Source organism: Ochotona curzoniae, unplaced genomic scaffold (genome assembly GCF_017591425.1).
Source record: "Ochotona curzoniae isolate NIBS_2020 unplaced genomic scaffold, NIBS_Ocur_1.0 scaffold_2587, whole genome shotgun sequence".
Taxonomy (NCBI): Eukaryota; Metazoa; Chordata; class Mammalia; order Lagomorpha; family Ochotonidae; genus Ochotona; species Ochotona curzoniae.
In genome coordinates this window covers 6,521,460-6,541,905 of record NW_024467096.1, presented here as the reverse complement: position 1 = coordinate 6,541,905, position 20,446 = coordinate 6,521,460, and the positions used below count along the sequence as shown (strand labels likewise).

Here is a 20,446-nt window from a genome sequence, read left to right as displayed (position 1 = left end):
TTTTTGTTTCTGACCCCTTACTGGCTTCTGAGAAAGTGGCATTGGGTTTTGTCTATTTGCTATGAGATTGTGCATCTCTGAGAACGAATCTTGAATCCTGCTTATTTTTAGCCCCATTGTCTAGCAAGTGCACACAGGCGAGTATGGTGCAAGATTTGTGGGGAGCCAGCTTTGGTCAAGGCCCATTTGGAAACCCTCCACCCCACCTAAGAGTGCCTGGGTTCAAGCCTTGGTTTGGCTCCTGACTCCAGCTTCCTGCTAATGCATACCCTGCGGGGTGGGGTCAGGGAGCAGGTGACACACAGTTTAAGTCCCAGAAAGACTTGGACAGAGTTCCTGGCTCCAGTTTCAGCCTGGCCCAGCTCTAGCTGTTGTGGACATTTTGGAATAAACCAGTCAATGGCACGCTCTCTCACCTTCCCTTAAAAAAACAAACAAAAAATATTAATTTAAAACAAATCAAATTATTTGTAGAAAATAAAAGATAACTTTATTTTGGTGTAAATTCTGAAATCCACACAAGTAAGGAGTCTTCAAAAAGTACACTGGCAAGCAGAATTATGAAAACACAATTCATGATATAATTTTTGGCATTGAAATGTCTTAATTCTATATTCCATTTTTTTTTTTTGGAAGCACCCTTAGATGCTTTGTGGGGAGCCCAATTTCAGAGTGATGAATAGTTAACAACAAACTTCCCTTCCTCCTCTCTCTTACTGCAACCTACCCAAGTCAAGTTCTCCATGAATCACAATGGAAAGGTCCCTGGACAGGAGGGGGTGGCCTGGACTTTGGATAGCCCACGTGTCCCTGGGCAAGTTGGCGCCCCCTTTTCTGGACCTCTGCTTCTACCTACCAGGCCAGAGACGAGGTCTCCATAAGTCTTCGGCTCCCCTCACGTTTGGATCCCCAGACGCATTCCGAAGAGACGCCGAGGGGTCAGCAGCCTTTGAGCAGCTGCTGACTCCACTCCTCTCCCCCTCTTAGGGGACGGCAGGGAGGGCTTTCTGGTTTTGAAGGCAGGGCCTCGGGAGTTCCACTTCTGTCACTTAGCTTGGGGTCAATTTTTCTGTTCGGGCTTAGACCGGGCCGGGGAGGACCCTGGCGCTTCTCCCGCTCCGGGGTGCGCGACGACTTCCGAACGCGGCCGAAGTCAGATCGGCTTCCAAGGAAGTGGCTACAGGTGAACTCTTAAAGGGGCCGCCAGGGCCTGGGCAGTACCTGGAACACATCCCGTCAGCTTTAAACATCCTCGATTGAACCCTCAAATTTCCCACACGAATTCGACACGCCCTCCTCTAGTAAAAATATCCCAAGTCCCCCAAATTCGGGGGGAGGGGTAGTAGTAACTTTGTAAAATTGGCAGAAAGTGGAAAGTGGCAGAGAAGGCACCACTGGACCGCCCCCTCCCTTTTCCCCTTCCGACTGCCGGCAACGCCCCTCGCCCCCTAAAGTGGGTGGCACAGTGGGCTTCTCCCCGAGTGGGGTTTTCGCTGTCGAATGCATCCCGGGGGCGTCAGGAGCTCTGCCCGGTCTTAGAGTTGGGAATAGCACGTGTTTGGTCCGATCAAAAGAGGGAGGTCTAGGAACAGCGTCCATCGGGTCTTTTCAGAAAACCCCGGTGCTTCCGAGCCCGACAAGCTGCTGCTTCGCCAAGAGCCGCGGAACACAGGAGTGGGCTGGGGCGAGGCAAAGGCGGGCTCATCCAGGGCGCCCCGGACCACCTGTAGAGTCCGGGTGTCAACTCTTTTGTCCTCAGAGCCGTTCCAGCGACCGCCCCTTTGAGCGAGGAGCCTCACGCGGGATGCTCTCCGGACCCCCTGACGTCCCCCAGCCTCCCTCCCGGCCCTCCTCCTCTGCTCAACCCTAAGGTAGCAGCGCCGAGAGCCCGGGGCTGGGCGCGAGCCGCCTCCTCACTTCCCATTGGCTGAGAGCGCCGGGAAAGCGGTCACGTGGCAGCGCGGCAGGCCAGCTTCGAGGCCGCCATCTTGGCGGAAAGTTTGGGGGGAGCGCGACCAGGGGCGCGGAAGGAGGCGAGGTTCCGGGGGTGGGGCGGCCAGGAGGCGAGAGGGCGAGCCGGTGAGCGAGCCGCGGCGGCCGCGACTGCCGAGGAGGAGGAGGAGGCAGCGGGGGTGCGGCCGCCGAGGGGAGCTCCTCCCCCGCCCCCTCACCCCCTCAGCTCAGCTCCTCGAGCCCCGGGCGGGGCGGGGGTACGTGGAGCTGGGCAGGGCGGGGGAGCCGCTGCGACTCGGGCCGGAGCGCACCCCAGCTCCGAGCGCACTCCGCTCGCTGCAACTTTGGTGGCGGCGCCGCAGGTGTTGGGGGGCCCGCGGAGGTGTGCATGTGGGGCGCGAGGGCGTCGCGGAGAGCGGCCGCTGCCCTGTCCGGACCCCGCTCGAGTAGCCCGGAGGAATCGAGCCAAGAGAAAGGCAAGCGCAAGTGGTGGGAGGGGGTTCGGCAGGGTTGGGTCCCCTTTTCCGATCGCAGTACGCCGGCGCTGGCACCTTAGGGCCAACGGTCGGAGCGCCCCTTCACCCACCGCCCCCACGAGCAGGTGGGGAGGCGGCCGCACGAGCTGGCGGGAGGAGGAGCAGGGGGGAGCCTTTGTAAAAGATTTGGAATCCTATTAGTCGGTCTGCTCTTAATTTGCGGGATTGCCCACCCCCTACCCCAACTGACACTGCTGGCTATTGAGGCTCTTCCTTTCGCTTGGGAAAACTTTGGAAGATGGGCTTTGGAGATTGGGCTGAAAGTTATTTTGGTTTGAGATTTAGTGGGGAGATGCTAGTTTCTGCACGATTCTAAGTTTCACTTGCTTCCCCCCCCCCCCCGCCCTCCCTTCTGGTGACTGCTTTTAAAGGTGTGTGCTGCCTTCCTGATTGTGGAGGAAAATGCCGGTCCGGAAGCAAGGTGAGACTTTATTTTAGAACTCTTGGGAGATGTTTTAAGTTTCTCGTATATCACTTTGTGGCTGCTGCTTTTTATTTATTTTTTAATCCTTTATATCGATTTTATGAGACAGTGTGGACCTAGAATTCTTGCTTAGGGGATCGAAAATTGAAACACCTGTTCAAACTTACTTTCTGTACATCACTGTAGTGCTTGGAGAGGCCCTGAGGCCCTCCCCTATCCCTGTTTTATTATTTTTTTTTTGAAGCTCCAATTGGTTTTTAGTATTTCACTTAATCATTCTTACTAAACACTTTTATTTGCTTCGGGGTAATAAGAAAAGTGTTACTTTGTAACACTTAAGATTTGTATTATGAAGACGCATTGTAGGTGATCTGGTTTTGCCTATCCCATAACCTGAAACTGTGCTGTTGGCACTCCCATCATGGTCTTTTACTGAGGCAGATGACCAGTACACATGTATTACTAACTGCACATTTGCTTCCCGTTTCTGCTATAGTATATGTTCCAGCTGTTTTCTGCTCCTTTCTGGAAAGCAGGTGTCCATGAACGCAGCAGCCCTGGCTCCGCTGGAGGAGTTGGGTGACTGCTTATGCATCTTGTGGGATTATTTGTATTGACATGTAGTCCTTTTAAATATGTACACACTTTTAATCAGTCTCCTCTTGCCTTCTCAGATACCCAGAGAGCATTGCACCTTTTGGAAGAGTATCGTTTGAAACTAAGCCAAACTGAAGACAGACATCTCAGAAGTTCCATAGAACGGGTTATTAGCATATTCCAGAGCAACCTCTTTCAGGCTTTAATAGGTAGGAATTAAGGGAATTAAAACTATATCTTTGACCGGGTTAGCTGGATATGCACCTCTGAGTTCAGTTAAACCTGAGAGAATGATTTACTTGATTTTTTTGTGAGGTCATTTGAACAGCTTCATGGCTTTATTATGTTTTCCATGGATAGATCAATGTCCTTTTCAGACTTAATGTAATAACCAAAAACCTTAGGATTATTTCAGTGGTTTTGAGAACAGGGTTTCATATTCTTGTGTTCACTACAAGACAGAGAAATTGCAGAAGTGTTTCGGGACATAGAAGGTGGTTGATAGATTGTTACAGCTTATTTCTGTATTTGATTGAATTTTTTTGGTGCCTTTAAGAATGTTTGGAGAGAGAATTTCTTGGCCTTTTGGATAAGATCACGTGAAGAATGTTTGGAGAATTCTGCTGTGTTTAAAAATATTCATTGTGTTAACACAAAATTGTTTAAACTTGACATTCATGGCACCAGAATTCTAGATGTGAAGAATGATCAAAGAGGTGATCTTTTCTAATAACCTTATTTTTCATACAAGAAAATTGAAATGAAAGAGTTTTATTCTTAACTAACTTAAATTTGTAGTGGGTATTGTTTTAAAGGAAAACTGGGTAAGTTGTCAAGAGTCCTTAATTCTGTTCCTGACACTGCTTTTGGTTGAACAATATTCCACAAGTTATTGAACCTTTTCTAGGGTACTAAATGAACTATAGAATGGAAATGATGAAATGTAAGGGTGAGTTTTTATATTATATTTTATATACAGTCCTTGATACATAAAACAGAGTGTCCTGGAGTGTCTCTAAATTTACAAATTACTGAACTAGAAAGTTTGTCCATTTGAGTCCTAAGAGTAAACATTTTAAAATCAGCTATTAACTCTTAAAAAAAAAAGCATTTATTTTTGTTTTGATTGGAAAGTCAGATATACAGAGAGGAGGAAAGACAGAGAGGAAGATCTTGCATCTGATGTTTCACTCCCCAAGTGACCGCAAGGCCAGAGCTGTGATAATCTAAAGCCAGGAGCCTGGAGTCTCTTCCAGGTCTCCCACATGGGTACAGGGTCCCAAGGCTTTGAGCCATGCTTGACTGTTTTCCCAGGCCACAAGTAGAGAGCTGGATGGGAAGTGGGGTGGCCAGGAAAAGAACTGGCGCCCATATGGGATTCTGGCATGTTCAAGGCGAGGACTTCAACTGCTGGGCCACCGTACCTGTCCCAGCTATGAACTCTTTAACACTTTAAAAAAGAAGACATGTACTTTATGGTGTTACATTTATTTTCTGTAACTTGCAAGCAGGTATGATCTAATATATTTTTTGTTAGAGTGGTTGTTGGTATGACTTGAAGACTACCTTCAAGTCTGTGTACTCTGATAACATATTGATAAATTGATGCTTTTTTATTAAAATTTAGATTTTTTTTTTTTTTTTGCCAAATACTGCTTTATGTATAGGAAAATTAAAAATTTTTTAACATTCTTAAAGACATAAAAATATGTACAGGAGGGCCTGGCGCAGTATCCTACGAGCTAAAGTGCTCTCCTTCCATGCATCAAGATCCTGTATGGATGCAGGTTCTAATCCTGGCGGCCCTGCTTCCCATCCAGCTCCCTGCTTGTGGCCTGGGAAAGCAGTGGAGGACGGCCTAAAGCCTTGGGACCCTGCACCCATGTGGGAGACTTAGAGGAAGCTCCAGATTCCTGGCTTCAGATAGCTCAGCTCTGGCTGTTGAGGCCACTTGGAGAGTCAATCAGTGGATGGAAGATCTTCCTCTGTCCTCCTCTCTGTCTCTCCTCCTCCTCTCTGTATATCTGCCTTTCGAATAAAAGTAAAATGAACCTTTTAAAAAAATATGTATAGGAATAGAGAACACAGTATAATGAATTACCATGTATCATCCATCTTCAGAAACGTATTAATATTGTTGCGTTTTTATTTATTTGGTAGACTTTTTTACATTAAAAAATTTTTTTTAAAAAGATTTATTTATTTATTGGAAAGTCAGATATACAGAGAGGAGGCGAGACAGAGAGGAAGATCTTCTGTCCGATGATTCACTCCCCAAGTGAGCACAACGGCCGATGCTGTGCCGATCTGAAACCAGGATCCAGGAACTTCTTCCGGGTCTCCCACACGGGTGCAGGATCCCAAAGCTTTGGGCCGTCCTTGACTGCTTTCCCAGGCCAGAAGCAGAGAGCTGGATGGGAAGTGGAGCTGCCGGGATTAGAACCGGCGCCCATATGGGATCCCGGGCGTGCAAGGCAAGGACTTTAGCTGCTAGGCCACACCACCAGGCCCTACATTGAAAATTTTTAAGTAATTTAAAACCTATCTTTTGAAAGTTTTTCATTTTATTTATTTAGAAGGCAGAAAGAGAAATTTATCTCCCATTTGCTGGTTCATTCCCTAAATACTTAAAATGGGAGAAAGAAGCTCAGTCAAGGTTTCTCATTAGGGTGACACAGGTGATGGTTCAGGTGCCACCCACTCTACCACTGCTAGGTTACACATGAACAGGAAGCTGGAATTGGGAGCAAAGGGGCATTCTGATGAAGGGCAATGGCCTCCCAGGTTGTATCTGAATCACTATAGCACACACCTGCCGCTGCAGTTCAGCTTTGCTTTGCTTTTTTCTTTTCTTTTTATTCCTTCCTTTCTTTCCTTGTTTCTTAAAGAGTTTTTATTTGAAAAGAAGATTTTTACAGACAGCAAAGGAGATAAAAGAGGTCTTCTATCCACGGATTGGCTCCCTAAATGGCCACAGTGGCCAGAGCTCAGGTGATCCAAATTTAGGAGCCCATACCTGCTTGCTAGCCTGTCCATGTGGGTGCAGGGACCCAAGGTCTTGGGCCATTCTCTGCTGCTTTGCTAGTATGTAAACAGAGCTGAATCAGAAGTGGAGCAGCTGGGACGTGAACAGTTGTCCATATGGGATTCTGGTGCTCCAGGTGGAGGATTAGCTTACTATGCCACTGTGCTGGCCCCATGCATTTCAGTTTTTAAGCTCTATGGTTTAAAGTCCAAATGGACAACCAGATTTGATTCCTTGAAAAGGAACAAAAAAGGAAGGATAATTCTTTAGTTATTTGTTTCTGTAGAATAACATTAAACTTTGGAATGTTTTATTTAATAGGCTCATTCTAGGAAAAAAGTATGACTTTTATGTCCTCAATTATATATATATATATATATGTATGTATATGTATATACACTTCAAAAATTTTATGGAGAAAGAGAAACTTGTAGAGTATTTTGGTGTGAGAAATTGTATTATTTTTATGCAGTTTTCATGAGCTTTTTGAACCTCCTTGTGTGCATGGATCTCTAAAACTTTTTTTAAAATAAGGATTTATTTGAAAGGCAGAGTTACAGCGAGAGACACAGAGAGATCTTCTGTTTGGTTATTCATTCCTCAGATTTCCACAGTGGCTAGGGAGGAGCTGGGCCAGGCTAGGCCAGGGCAAGCCAGGGCAAGCCAGGAGCCTGGAAGTCCATCTGGGTCTCCTACATGGATGCTATGGCCGAAGCACCCAGACACATTTGGAGGGTGCTGGATTGGATATGTTGGGCCCTCTGCAGCTGAGATGCCAACCAGTGCCCATCTATGATGCTGGTCTCCTAAACTGTAACAGCTTAACCCACTCCATCACAGCAACGATCTCTGAATTTCAAAACTTTTGCACCACAAACTTTGCTTTCCATGAACAATTTTTTTTGAAAGATTTATTTATTTATTTATTTGAAGGCGTTTGAGAGTGTGTGTAAGAGAGCAAGTACTTCCATCTGCTTGTTTATTACCTGGATAGCCGCAAAGGGCCAGGGCTGTGCCAGCTGAAACGAGCAGCCAGGGCCTTCATCCTGGTTTCGAGTACAGGTGGCAGGGGCTCAAAGACTGTGGCCACCTTCTCTTGGTTTACCTAGACCAACAGTAAGGAGCTGAATTGGAAGTTGAGTAGCTGGGAATCATTCCGGTGCCCATATGAAATACTGCATTGCAGACTGCGTTTTTACCCCATTTGCTGTAATGCTGGCCTCTCCGTGTATTTTTTTAAGTACTCTAGTAAATAGACTTAAGTAGATGTTTACCGAAAGCTGAACGGAATCTATACTTCATGTGTCTGCCACCACATCAAGTAGGGGTTGATATGTTTGGAGGAATTTTTGACATTCTGTTTTGCTTGTTTTTATAAAAGTTTATTTTCTCTTTACTTATTTTTGTATCTTGTTTTGTGTGATTTTACTGGTTTTGAATTTACTTTGGTGTGGGAATATTTTAATATTTTTTAGGACATAGTATTAGTTTTGGTGTTAAGAAAATTATTAGAATTTAGGTTTTTTTGTATGTTTCTATATGATAATTGGGTTTTTGATGCTGTTGAGTTGGTGAATGCATTGTTGCATTTGAATTAGTTAGCTTTTATTTTTTTCAGTCTGAATAATCTTAAGTTGTTACATTTTCTTTTTGTTTTGTGCCTCAGCCATTGTTTTTTAATCATGCACTAAGCCTGTAAATTACTCTAAGCTAAACCAATCCATTTGTATCTGTAGTGTGCACCCAGAATACTGGCCTAGCTTTTTCTTCTTTTGGTGGATGGCACTGTCTTGGTTGCTTAAGAACCTATGGACATTGAGTTAAAGAAGACATGGGTCTAGACCACATGGTTTATTTGAAAGACATGTGCTGCTTAGGTTTTTGACTTCCTTAGTTTAGAATTCATTTGTTTAGGCCAAAGTAAATTTTTTTACTTATTTGTTTGGGATGTGAAACATCTTTGGACATGAAAGAGGATAGATAGGAAGATCTTCTTTCTGCTGTTTCACTCCCCAAGTGACTGCAATGGCTGGAGCTACTCTGCTCCCATGGCAGGAGCCAGGAGCTTCTTCCAGGTTTCCCACGCGGGTGCAGGGTTCCAAAGCTTTGGGCCATCCTCGACTGCTTTCCCAGGCATCCTCGACTGCTTTCCCAGGCTACCAGCAGGGAGCTGGATGGGAAGCAGGGCTGACAGGATTAGAACTGGCACTCAGGGGATCCTGGAATATGCAAGGCGAGGACTTTAGCCAGTAGGCTACTGCACTGGGCCCTAAGTTGGAAGTTTTTATTGACTGGTTTCATGCATTGAAAAAAGTTTGTGTGGTGCTTTGGGTTTTGGTGTTAAATGCTGATTTTATTCTACTCCTTTCTGTACTTGGTACATAGATTTGGTTTTAGGTACCTTGGTTACTCAGAAGATCTTGAGAGTCATGTTATAATTGGTACATTGTGTGTTTTTGTGCTTTTAAAGATTTATTTATTTTTGTTGGAAAGTTAGATTTACAGAGAGGAGGACAGAGAAAGATCTTCCATCCACTGGTTTACCTCCAAGTGGCCATATCAGTCAAGCTGAACTGATCTGAAGCCAGGAGCCAGGAGCTTTTTCCGGGTCCCCCACATGGGTGTAGGGTTCCAAAGCTTTGGGCCGTCCTCAGCTGCTTTCCCAGGCCACAAACAGGGAGCTGGATGGGAAGTGGAGCCGCCAGAAAATGAATCAGTGTCCGTATAGGATGCAGTCATTGGAGGTGGAGGATTAGTCAGTTGGGCCCTGGTGCATTTTATGATTGATAATGTTCTTTGCTTGAGTAAATATGGAACTTGTGCTGACTCTGATACTTGGTATAGTATCCTTGAATTTGACTTAAATGTTAAAATTAAGAAAAGCTTTTGTCTGTTTGTAAGTTGCTTCTTTTCCGTTGACTAAATTTAAAACTTGAAAAAATTCTTGTGCCACATGTTTGTTTAGAATTAGTTATCAACAGTGTTTGATGATTATTTTTGCATAAATAGGAGATGAGGTATGCTTATTTTTACTCCGCAATTTAATTTTGTTTGATTTTATGTTTCAACTTTATATAGTGAAAAAAACGTGGTAATGCAGACTAACTGTTGTTTGATTACAGTCAGAGCCTGGATATTCAAATTCCTGGTTTCAGGCCTTTCCTAAATCTAAGGTGTGTGAGATCTGAGGAGTACCGGCAGCTAGATTTCATACCAGTCAGGCTCCTGAAGTTATTTCAGAGGGCTCATCTAGTTTCTTTGTGCACAGGAGAAAAATCTGACCTCAAGATCAGCTGGCTATGAGAGTAGAACACATTATACGTGGTTTGATTTGTATATTTTAGAGTAAATAATGAGCTTATTTTTATTTTTAAAACAACTTTATTTGAAATTCATAGCTAGAGGGAGAGACTGATACCCTCCGTTTGTAGGTTTACTCCCCAGGTGGCTCCAGGAGCCAGGCTTTCCCATTTGGGTGATAGGGACCCAAACACTGGGTCCATCTTTTGTCAGGCCTCTGGTAGGGAGCTGAATCAGAAGTGGAGGAACAGGGACATACCTCAGTGACCTTAGAGGATTCAGGTGTCACTGGCAGTGGTTTTACCTGTTCTACCACAATGCTAATCCTGCAGGCTTACTTAAGTTTCTGTTGTTTTTTCATTTTGTGTTTATTTGTGGTTTACCAAAGGGTGTTTTAGGGGCCAGTGTATGCTGGGTTAAGCCATTGCCTCTGATGCCAACATCCTATTTGGGTGCTGTTTTCAGTCCTGGTTGCTGCAGTTGCTTTTTTTTTTTTTTTCTTAGATTTATTTATTTATTTTATTGGTTTTACAGAGAAGAGAGACAGAGAGGAAGATCTTCCATCCACTGGTTCACTCCCCAAGTGGCCACAAAGGCCAGAGCCAATCTGAAGCCAGGATCCAGGAGCTTCTTCTGGATCTCCCATGCGGGTGCAGAGTCCCAAAGCTTTGGGTCGTCCTCGACTGCTTTCCCAGGGAAAGCACAAGCAGGGAGCTGGATGGGAAATGGGGAAATGGAGTTGCCAAGATTAGAACCTGCATCCATATGGGATCCTGGCGTATGAAAGGCGAGAACTTTAGCCATTAGGCTACCGTGCCTGGCCCAATGCATAAGTTTAATTTTTCAAATACTTACTAGTGAATATGGAAAATGTGATAATTCTGTCCACTTATGAGTTCCCAGTTCATTTGTTGCTACTCAGTTAATTCTTAATAGTTTCACTAGTCTTGCAAATATAATAAAGGACATTGCCTTGTCCTTACTTGTAGACACTGGATCTTAAAAATATTATTTTCTTATCATCTTAACCATTGAAAAATACACATTTCAGGAATACTAAGTGTATTTGTATTATAAAGTAATTCTTTATAGCATTTTCAGTTTATAAAATTAAAACTCCATTTCCATTAAATATTTGTACCACTCATCTACCCTGTCCATACTCCTAACCCCTAGAACTTGGTAACTACCATTTGAGTTTTGTGTTTTTATGAATTTGACTGATAATATATGTCATGGAAGTAGAATCATGCATTATTTGTTTTTTATGACTAAATTATTTCACTTTGTATAAAGCCCCTTGGTTCATACTTTAAGATTTATTTATTTTTATTTGTAAGGTAGAGGTACAGAGAAGGGAGACAGAAAGAGAGAGAATTTCCATCTGTTGGTTCACTCCCTAGAAGACTGTAATGGCTGGAGCTTCTTGCAGCTCTCCCACATGGATGCAGGGGCCCAAAAACTTGGTCTCTCCTTCACTGCCTTCCCAGATCATTAGTAGGGATCTTTTCAGGAGTGGAGCTGCTGGGACTTGAACCTGTGCTCATATGTGAATCATGTGCCAAAGGCTGAGGCTTGGCTTGCTGTGCTGCAGTACTGACTACACAGTTCATACATTTTATACTATATGATAGAGTTTTCCTTTTTTTTTTTTTTTATGGCTGGGTACTGTTCTGTTGTGTGTATATATATATAGTACATTTTGCTTATTTATCCACTGATAGGTATTTAGGCTATTTCCTTCTCTTGGCTACTGTATGAACAGTACTGCTGTGGAAGTATTTCTTTGTTGCTGCACTTGCAGTTCATTTGGATATTTACCTAGGAGTGAGGTGGTGGGATTGTGTGATAGGTACATTCTTTACATTTTGAAGAACCACTGTACTGTTCCCCATAGTGGTTACACCGTTGAACACTGCTGAGGTATTGTACAGGGTTGTGGTTTTTCCACATCCTTACAGTACTTCTTTTTCTTTCTTTCTTTTTTAAAAACATTTATTTATTTTTATTACAAAGTCAGATATATATACAGGAGGAGAGATAGAGAGGAAGATCTTCCATCTGATGATTTATTCCCCAAGTGAGCACAACAGCCGGTGCTATGCTGATCCAGAGCCAGGAGCCAGGAACTTCCTCCAGGTCTCCCACATGGGTGCAGGATCCCAAAGCTTTGGGCCGTCAGCTGCTTTCCCAGGCCACAAGCCGGGAGCTGGATGGGAAGTGGAGCTGCCGGGATTAGAACCAGCGCCCATATAGGATCCTGGCGCTTTCAAGGCGAGGACTTTAGCTGCTAGGCCACAGCACCAGGCCCAGTACTTCTTTTTCTATCTCTGCCTCCACGCCCCTTTCTTTCACAGTAGCTATCGTAATGGGTGTGAAAGTATGTAAAAGCTATAATGATGAATACACATCACTTTCTATGTAGTGTGTTATTTAGTCATCATAATTCTGTTGAGTGTATGTTCATGTGTGAGTTGATTACACTTTTTGATAGGTGAGAAAACTAAAGCATTGAGAAATGACCAGTTTTTTTTTTTTAAGATTTATTTATTTATTGGAAAGTCAGATATACAGAGAGGAGGAGAGACAGAGAGGAAGCTATTCTGTCTGTTGATTCGCTCCCCAAGTGAGCACAACGGCCGATGCTATGCTGATCTGAAGTCAGGATCCAGGAACTTCTTCCGGGTCTCCCACACGGGTGCAGGGTCCTAAGGCTTTGAGCCGTCCTTGACTGCTTTCCCAGGCCAGAAGCAGGGAGCTGGATGGGAAGTAGAGCTGCTGGGATTAGAACTGGCACCCATATGGGATCCTGGCGTGTTCAAGGTGAGGACTTTAGCCACTAGGCCACGCCGTTGGGCCCAAGAAATGACCAGTTTTACCCAGGGACTCGCAGATACACTAAATTGAATTTAGCTAATCTGAATCCAGAGCCTGTTTGTTCTCATCTTTAAGCGTTAGGAGATTCTTAGTTATCTCTTTTGAGGGATGGCGGTCAGAGTTAAGCATTTTAGTGTAATAAAGAACTCAGGAGGCAGGCATTTAGCTTAGCCATCATGACCCGTGTTGGACTAATGGGGTTCAATCCCTGATTCCAGCTCCTCCAGCTTCCTGTTGATGCAGACCCTGGGAAGCAGTGGTAATGGTTCAAGTGATTGAGTCCTTGCCATCCTTATGGGAGATCTGGATTGTGTAGCTCCTGTTCCGCCAGAACCCCACCTGTCAAGGGTGTTTGAGGATAGCAGCTCTCTCCCTCCCTCTCTACCTGCCAAGTGTCAAAATACCACCCTGATCGCAGTGATGTTTAATAGAGATGTTGGTCTGTAAGGGAATCTTTACGTTAATGAAATGACTTTATAATGTTAGAATTCACTGTTAAAATGTCTGTGTAACAGATGCACACACAAAGGAAATGAGAGAGAGATTGGTTCATTTCCCGTTTGTTGGCTTACACCTCAAATGCCTGCACTGGGCAGCAGTGGCTTAGGCTGAAGATGGAGCCTAGAAGGCCAGTCTTGGTTTCCATTGGTGGCAGGGACCTGATTACTTGAGGCGTCACTACTACCCTCCGAAGTCCCTGTTGGCAGTCAGTACCTGGAGTGAGAATGAGATTTATGTTCTCTGATGTGGGCCGGGGAAGTCTTAGATACTAAGCTAAATACCCACTCTCTAGAATTTATGTATTTTGAAAATTATGTTTATTTAGTAAAGTTTTAGAATTTGTACATGTAGTGGTAAGATATCTTGATTTCTTGGTTTTTTTTTTCCTGCTTATTTTTTGGTCTTGTTGATGGCACATTTTGATTTATTGTCAATTTTCTGCATCTGTGTGTATGTGTGTATGCTGTGTGCATGTATGATTTTTCAGAGTAGATTGGAGCAGGGAAAACATAACAGGATGTGAGGTACACTATTGGCTAAAATTTTGTGGAATTGGAGGAGAATTTTATTAACCTTTTACTTAAAGCTTTAATTAGATTAAGCTGTTTATTTGCTTCAGTGTGGTTTTGCTTACTACTGTTCTGAGGGAGTGTTTTGATTATGTTGAATTCTGGTTGAATTCAGAACCTTGCAATCAGAGCTCTGGGAGTATCTAAATCTTTCTTCCAAGCTGTTTTATGTATCAGTCATTTTTTTTTTCCCCAAATAAAATTTAAACTAAGACCAGGAATTCAACTACTTAAGCCTGCTGTCTCAAATTTGAAATCCATGCAATTTTTGGTGGGCTTTTTTATGTTCGTTTGTTATAATGCACAATTCCATGAACTTTCTGAAGATTTCTGCATAGATTATAACTTAATTTTCACAGGGAACTTATTGAAGTACCTCATATTTTTCACTTCTTTTGTAGGGAACATTCCTTTCTAATAACACTTTCTCACTTTTTGACATTGTCTTTTTTTTTAAGATTTATCTATTTTTATTGGAAAGGCACATATACAGAGAGTAGGAGAGACAGAGAGGAAGATCTTCCGTCTGATGGTTCACTCCCCAAGTGGCCACAACGGCTGGAGCTGAGCCATTCTGAAGCCAGGAGCCAGGAAGTTCCTCTGGGTCTCCCACATGGGTGCAGGGTCCCAATGATTTGGCTGTCCTTGACTGCTTTCCCAGGCCACAAGCAGGGAGCTGGATGGGAAGTGGAGCTACCATAATTAGAGCCGGTGCCCATATGGGATCCTGATGTGTTCAAGGTGAGGACTTTAGCCACTATGCTGTCGTGCCAGACCCGACATTGTCTTTCTGAAGATACCAGGCTGTTTGTGTTTTCGAATGTCCATTTCTGGATTTGTTTCACATCGGGCTTTTGGTCTCTGAGCATGTTGCTCTGTGTCCTGTATTTCCTGTGTACTAGTGATTGATTCTAAGTAATTGCTTTAGATTGGGGCTAAATAATTTTTTGTAAAATCGGTGTTATGATTTTGGATTATCTTCATATGGTTAAGTGAACAGTTTTATATTGTGATTCATGGTTTGTAAAGTGCTTTCACATAGAATTTTCTCTGCTAATTTTCTCAACACTGTGTAAAATGAGTTGATTGTCCTCAGTGTGCATACTTGGGAAGTTCTGTAATTCTGGTTATTAAAACTGGAAAAAGTTGCTTCATTTTCACTTTTTATTTTTCTTTTGAGATTTATTTTGTTTGTTGAAAGGCAGAGGGAAAAAGATCTTCCACTTATTGGCTCAGTCTCTAAATATCTGAAATAATGCTGGGCTGGTAGAGGCTAAAACCAAGAGCCTGAAATCCCATCTAGGTCTCTGTGTGGGTTGTCAGGGGCTCAAGTGAGCCATTCTCTGCTGCTCTCCTAGGTGCATAGCAAGAGCTATATCTAAAACCAGCAGCAGGGAGAAAAAATGACACTTAGGTATGGGCTGCTGGTGTCACAAGTCATAGCCTAAAGAACTACCACATTGGCTGCTATCTCTACTGTTTTCATTATGGCATTTATAATTCTAATAGTCTGAACAGTTTACTTATGTTACTAATGGTTTCAAAGTAGCGAGAAACAGGAAGTGACAGCCTGTGGAAATGTTTATAGCTCATGTGCAGGATTCTATGCAGGATGATGCCCACTTTTATGGTTAAGTAACAGTCTCCCTTCCCTTAAAAAAAATTCATAATAATATCATTAGATGAGTAAAAAAACGACATGGTCTCAACATATAACTCAGAGCTACTGAGCAACATAAGTAAGCAGTGTTACAATATCAAGTTCTTCTAATGATAGCAAAGTAATTTGATCTTTTAAAATAATTATTTTGCTATTGTAAGCAAATTTATGGTTTCTTTTAAGACTTTGTCACGTCTTTGTTTTTAAATATTAAGGCTAAACAGTATCTAAAAGCCCTCTGGTTTGGATTGTAACTTTTTTTTAATGGTTTTTTTTGGGGGGGGGGTAAAAGAGCAATTCAAATCACTTGAGGGTTTGATTCCCAGCCTGGCTACTAATGGTAAAGATAGAGAATATCAATAGTTGCTCATATCTGCAGATATCACACTAATGATGCTCACCAGCTTCTATTAAGAGCCTGTTTGTAGGTATTTAAGGTATTGCAGTAATAAAACGTTCAGCAGTTCATAGTAGAGGCAAATTACCAGAGGTTTAAAGTATGAAAACCATTTAACATTCACGTTGTATGCTTAAGATTCTAATATGATTGTGACATAATGAAATGAAATATACAGGAAGATTGGACTTTACTAGAGTAAAAGTTTTGTTTCTGTGTTGTTATTTTAGCATTGTATACTTTAATTAGAAAATATAAGCACTTTTGCATTTTTCTTTCCTTTTCTTAACTTCTAGATATTCAAGAATTTTATGAAGTGACCTTACTGGATAATCCAAAATGTGTAGATCGTTCCAAGCAGTGTGAACCAATCCAGCCTGTGAATACTTGGGAAATCTCTAGCCTTCCAAGCACTACTGTGACTTCAGAAACTCTGCCAAGCAGCCTCAGTCCCAGTGTAGAGGTAAGATAAGTTTTTCTGAAGCTATTTTTCAGTGATCATTTGGGGAACTACATTTTTCATTACAATGGACATTTTATGGAAATATAATTTATAATAGAAAGTAAAGGATGGAGTAAAAATATTTTTGGAAAGAAAATTCACAATCTGTTGCTCCTGTCTTAATGTGTTGTGGGCAATTTAAGGTCTGAAAATACGTGTTCTAGACTCCTGAAAAATACTTAGTGTGAGGGGACTTTGCTGAGGTTCTGTGTGATAGTTAGAGTGGAAATTTTACTTTGCCAGGTTTTCTCTGGTATCTTTCCTGGAGAAAGAATATGGTTTTGTGGTTCAGGGTGATTTAGTTACCTATTTATCCTAAATACTGTGTTTATTGACTTGAAGATTGCCCTAAAGCTCACTAGAGGTTATCATTGATTTCTACGTTTTTTTTGTATAATGAAAACTGTCTGGGTTTTCAAAACTATTTAAGCAATGTTCTTTTTCTGAGGTCCTGTTCTGTTGCCAGTAGAGCTGGATATGGAATTGTAGATGATAAAATATTTTGTAGTGAAGATTCTGCCTGAAAATTATTTGAGAATAATTGCATTTGATTCTACTCCTTTATACTTAGTACTATGTAATGACTGAAAAATTCAGTGGAATATAAATCCAAAGAAAAGTAGTGAGCAGGAAATAGATGGCACTTTAATAAAGAAACTGTCTCTGTTTTTTCTTTTATATTAAGTAGCAGGATTCTAAGACTTAGGACAATCACAGCCTGTTTAGTCCCTTACATTAATGTTAAAGATGAGGAGACTAAGCTGGAAGATTACTTGGCTCAGCTTATTTTGTAGTTTGGGTTAGTCTATTTTTGGAGTCCAGATATCTCAACAGCCAATCCTCAGTTCTTCTTCTTAATCCCGATGTGACCTTAGAAGATTGATGAAATCTTTATATTGTGGAAAAAAAAAAAGATTATATTGTGTATGTATCATTTCTTTGTGTCTCATTTTTCCCCATCACTTTTTCTTGGATAATTTCCATTCCCATTGCCTTCTTTAGTTAATATATCACTTTTGTCTTTTTTTTTTTTAATAGTTTATATCTGTGGTTTATATCAAATAAATTTTAAAATGTTTAAATTAGCTACTGCTGTGATTTGAATGTATTCCCTCCCAAATTCAAGTTTACCTAGTGTATTTGTGTGAAGGGGTGATTAGGTCATGAGGGCTATTCCTTTACAAGGATTAGGTCCTTGTAAAGGGACTTTGCTTAGGCTAGCTATTTTGGCTTGCCCTTCTGCATCTTACCCTGCGAGGACACAGCCAAGAATGCCCTTGCTAGGAGAGTCCTGGATCTTGGACTTTCCAGATTCCAGAATTGTGAAGAATACATTTCTCTTCCTTCTATCCAAGCATTCTTATAAAAACAGCATAAAATGAACTAAGAGAGTTAAACAGTTTTTCCTTCACATTTATTATTTTAGATCTAGGTTTAAAACTTTATGGGAAAAAAATAGCATGCTAAACCTTAGGAAATTTGGCTATTAAAATTCACTTAGTGGTTTATTCTGTCTTTTGATTTATGATACTTACCTATGATTATAAACCATAGAGTTCGCACAGTCGATTTGCCTATTTTATAAGACTTGTTTAGATACAGGTTGGGTCTGTGCAACCAGTAAAAGTAATGTTCATTAAGGTAGAATAACAGGATAGTTTTGTAAGATGTAAGCTTATTTATACATAAATTTCATCATAAGCATCAATGGTGTATTGAGTAACACTGAAAATGGCATTGGAGGAGACAGCAATTTTGTTGTTTAAATTTATTTATTCGAAGGGCAGTTAGAGAAGGAGGGATAGAGAGACAAAGAGAGGGGTCAGACAGGGCTGACCAGGCTGAAGTTAGGAGCCAGAACATTCGTACCAGTGTCATGACTGTGTCATCCTTTGCTGCTTTGTCAGGGCATTAGTGGGGAGCTGGATCAGAAGTAGAGCAGCTGGGACTCAGACTTGTGCCTATGTGGGATGTCAGCATTGACGGCGGCGGTTTAACTCACTACACCACAGCATTGGCCCCAGGAATGGGCATTTGGTCCACTGGTTAGGACACTCCTTGCATTACCTGCATCCTATATTGAAGTGCCTAGACTAGTCATACCTTCTTTGTTTCCTTTCCTGCTTCCTGCTAATATATATCCGGTAAGTAGCAGGTAATGGCTCAAGTACTTGGGTCCCTAAACCCATGAGGAAAATTTGGTAATGGACCTGAGGAGGAAAATAGTGCCTCTGCCTTTCCATATAAAACTAAAAATAAACAAATAGAAATGGTGTTGGAAACATTTCTACTTTTATTTATTAAAGGTATATTTATTATTTTAATGAAAAATTCCAAGTTAAAGGGAGAGACAGAGAGATCTTCCATCTGCTGGTAAACTCCTCAGATGGCCACAACTTTCAAGGCTGTGCCAAGCTAAAGCCAGGAGTTTCTTTCCAGTTTCCCACATGGATGGCAGGGGCCCAGATATTTGGGCTACCTGCTTCTGTTTTCATAGGCACATAAAAAGGAAGCTAGATTGTAGGTGGAATAGTTTGGATTTGAATTGGCATCCATATGGTTTGCCAGAGTTGTAGGCAGCAGCTTAACTTACAATACCACAATGCCAGCACCACACTTTCTAACTTTTAACTTTTTATGAATTTTGAATAAAATTTTTCCTAGCATGACCAAAAGCTACAAGATAAAATATTGCAAGTGAAGACTTTGTACAGTTTCTTTGTAGACTTTGTAGAATGTCTCTGTTTTGGAAGAAACAAATTAGAAATGATAAAGTAGGAAGAAAGTTTTTGAAATATGAATAATTAAAAACTTTGTGGAAAATAGAATCAAAAGATATGTTAATTTGGTGTAGAAAATTGCAGTCTGTGCATTTGAGGGACCTTCAGAAAGTTTTTATGAAAAGTGAATGTATTAAACTTACTCATAAAATTACAACAGAGTAAATATATCTTTTAATTGTGTTTTTCCATGAATTTTTAAAAAGATTTATTTATTTTTATTGAAAAGTCATATTTACAGAGAGAGAGGAGAGACAAAGATTTTCCGTCTGCTGGTTCATTCCCAAGTGGTCACAGTGGCTGAACTGAGCTGATCTGAAACCAGGAGTCGGGATCCTCCTCTTGGTCTGCTATGTGGGTGTAGGGCCCCAAGGCTTTGGGCCATCTTTTACTGCTTTCCCAGGCCACAAAGAGGGAGCTAGATGGGAAGTGATCCAGCTGTGTACAAGCTAGTGTCCATATGGGATCCTGGCACATTGAAGGCAAAGACTTTGGCCGTTAGGCTGTTGCGCTGGGCCCTTCTACATTCATATCTTTGAGCATATTTTATGGTATGTATTTACCCAAATTATTAAAGTTATATTGTATTTAGGAATGTTCATTGCAGCATTGTATGTAATGTTAATAATAGCTAAATGATTAACCGAAGAAATTAGACACACACATTATGGCATAGTCATTTAAAACAAGATAAAACAGCAGACATGAAAATATATCCCATGTTTTCACTGTGGTTGATCCACAGCTTAAAATGGTTCTACTTAACAATTTTTGAACTTTACCATTCTGCAAAAGCAGTAGACATTGAGTAGAAAATCTATTTTGAAATTTTACTTTTTCTTGGTTAGTAATATGCGTATGATACTCTGCTGATACTGAGCAGCAGCAGTGAGCCACAGCTGCATGGGAGGAAACAACCATATGATCAATAGGCCAGGGACATTACATACATTTGACTTGGTAGTTGTGTGTGTGTTTATTTTTTTTTAGGCTTGGCTTATTAGAACTTAATCCCATCCATCATTCATTGTTAAATGAATTAAGGCAAATTGCATATAGGCATATAGTATATGCATAGGGCATATAGTATGACTATATAAAAAGAAAAACTAGGGCCCGGCACGATGGCGCAGTGGTTAAGGTCCTCACCTTGCATGCCCGGAATTCCATATGGGCACCAGTTCTATCCCAGCAGCCCCACTTCCCTTCCAGCTCCCTGCCTGTGGCCTGGGAAAGCAGTCGAGGACGGCCCAAAGCTTTGGGACCCTGCACCCGCGTGGGAGACCTGGAAGAGGCTCCTGGCTTCGGACTGGCATAGTATCGGC

General features: G+C 41.9%; 1 protein-coding gene across 23 annotated transcripts in view; it reads left to right on the top strand.

Moving 5' to 3' along the window:
• Positions 1-1,970: 1,970 nt before the first annotated feature.
• The window catches only part of DLG1 (discs large MAGUK scaffold protein 1), a 198,213-nt gene continuing 179,737 nt past the window's right edge, over positions 1,971-20,446 (top strand). For 7 of the 23 annotated variants that reach the window (XM_041002724.1, XM_041002720.1, XM_041002722.1 and 4 more), the window contains exons 1-4: positions 1,971-2,429; positions 2,861-2,910; positions 3,588-3,719; positions 16,136-16,302. In XM_041002724.1, the coding sequence (XP_040858658.1) occupies positions 2,892-2,910; positions 3,588-3,719; positions 16,136-16,302 (318 nt within the window). In that variant the 5' untranslated portion in view covers positions 1,971-2,429; positions 2,861-2,891. Of the gene's footprint in view, positions 2,555-2,837; positions 2,911-3,587; positions 3,720-16,135; positions 16,303-20,446 lie in introns of those variants that run through there. The other 16 variants (XM_041002725.1, XM_041002723.1, XM_041002719.1 and 13 more) reach the window with 7 other exon arrangements.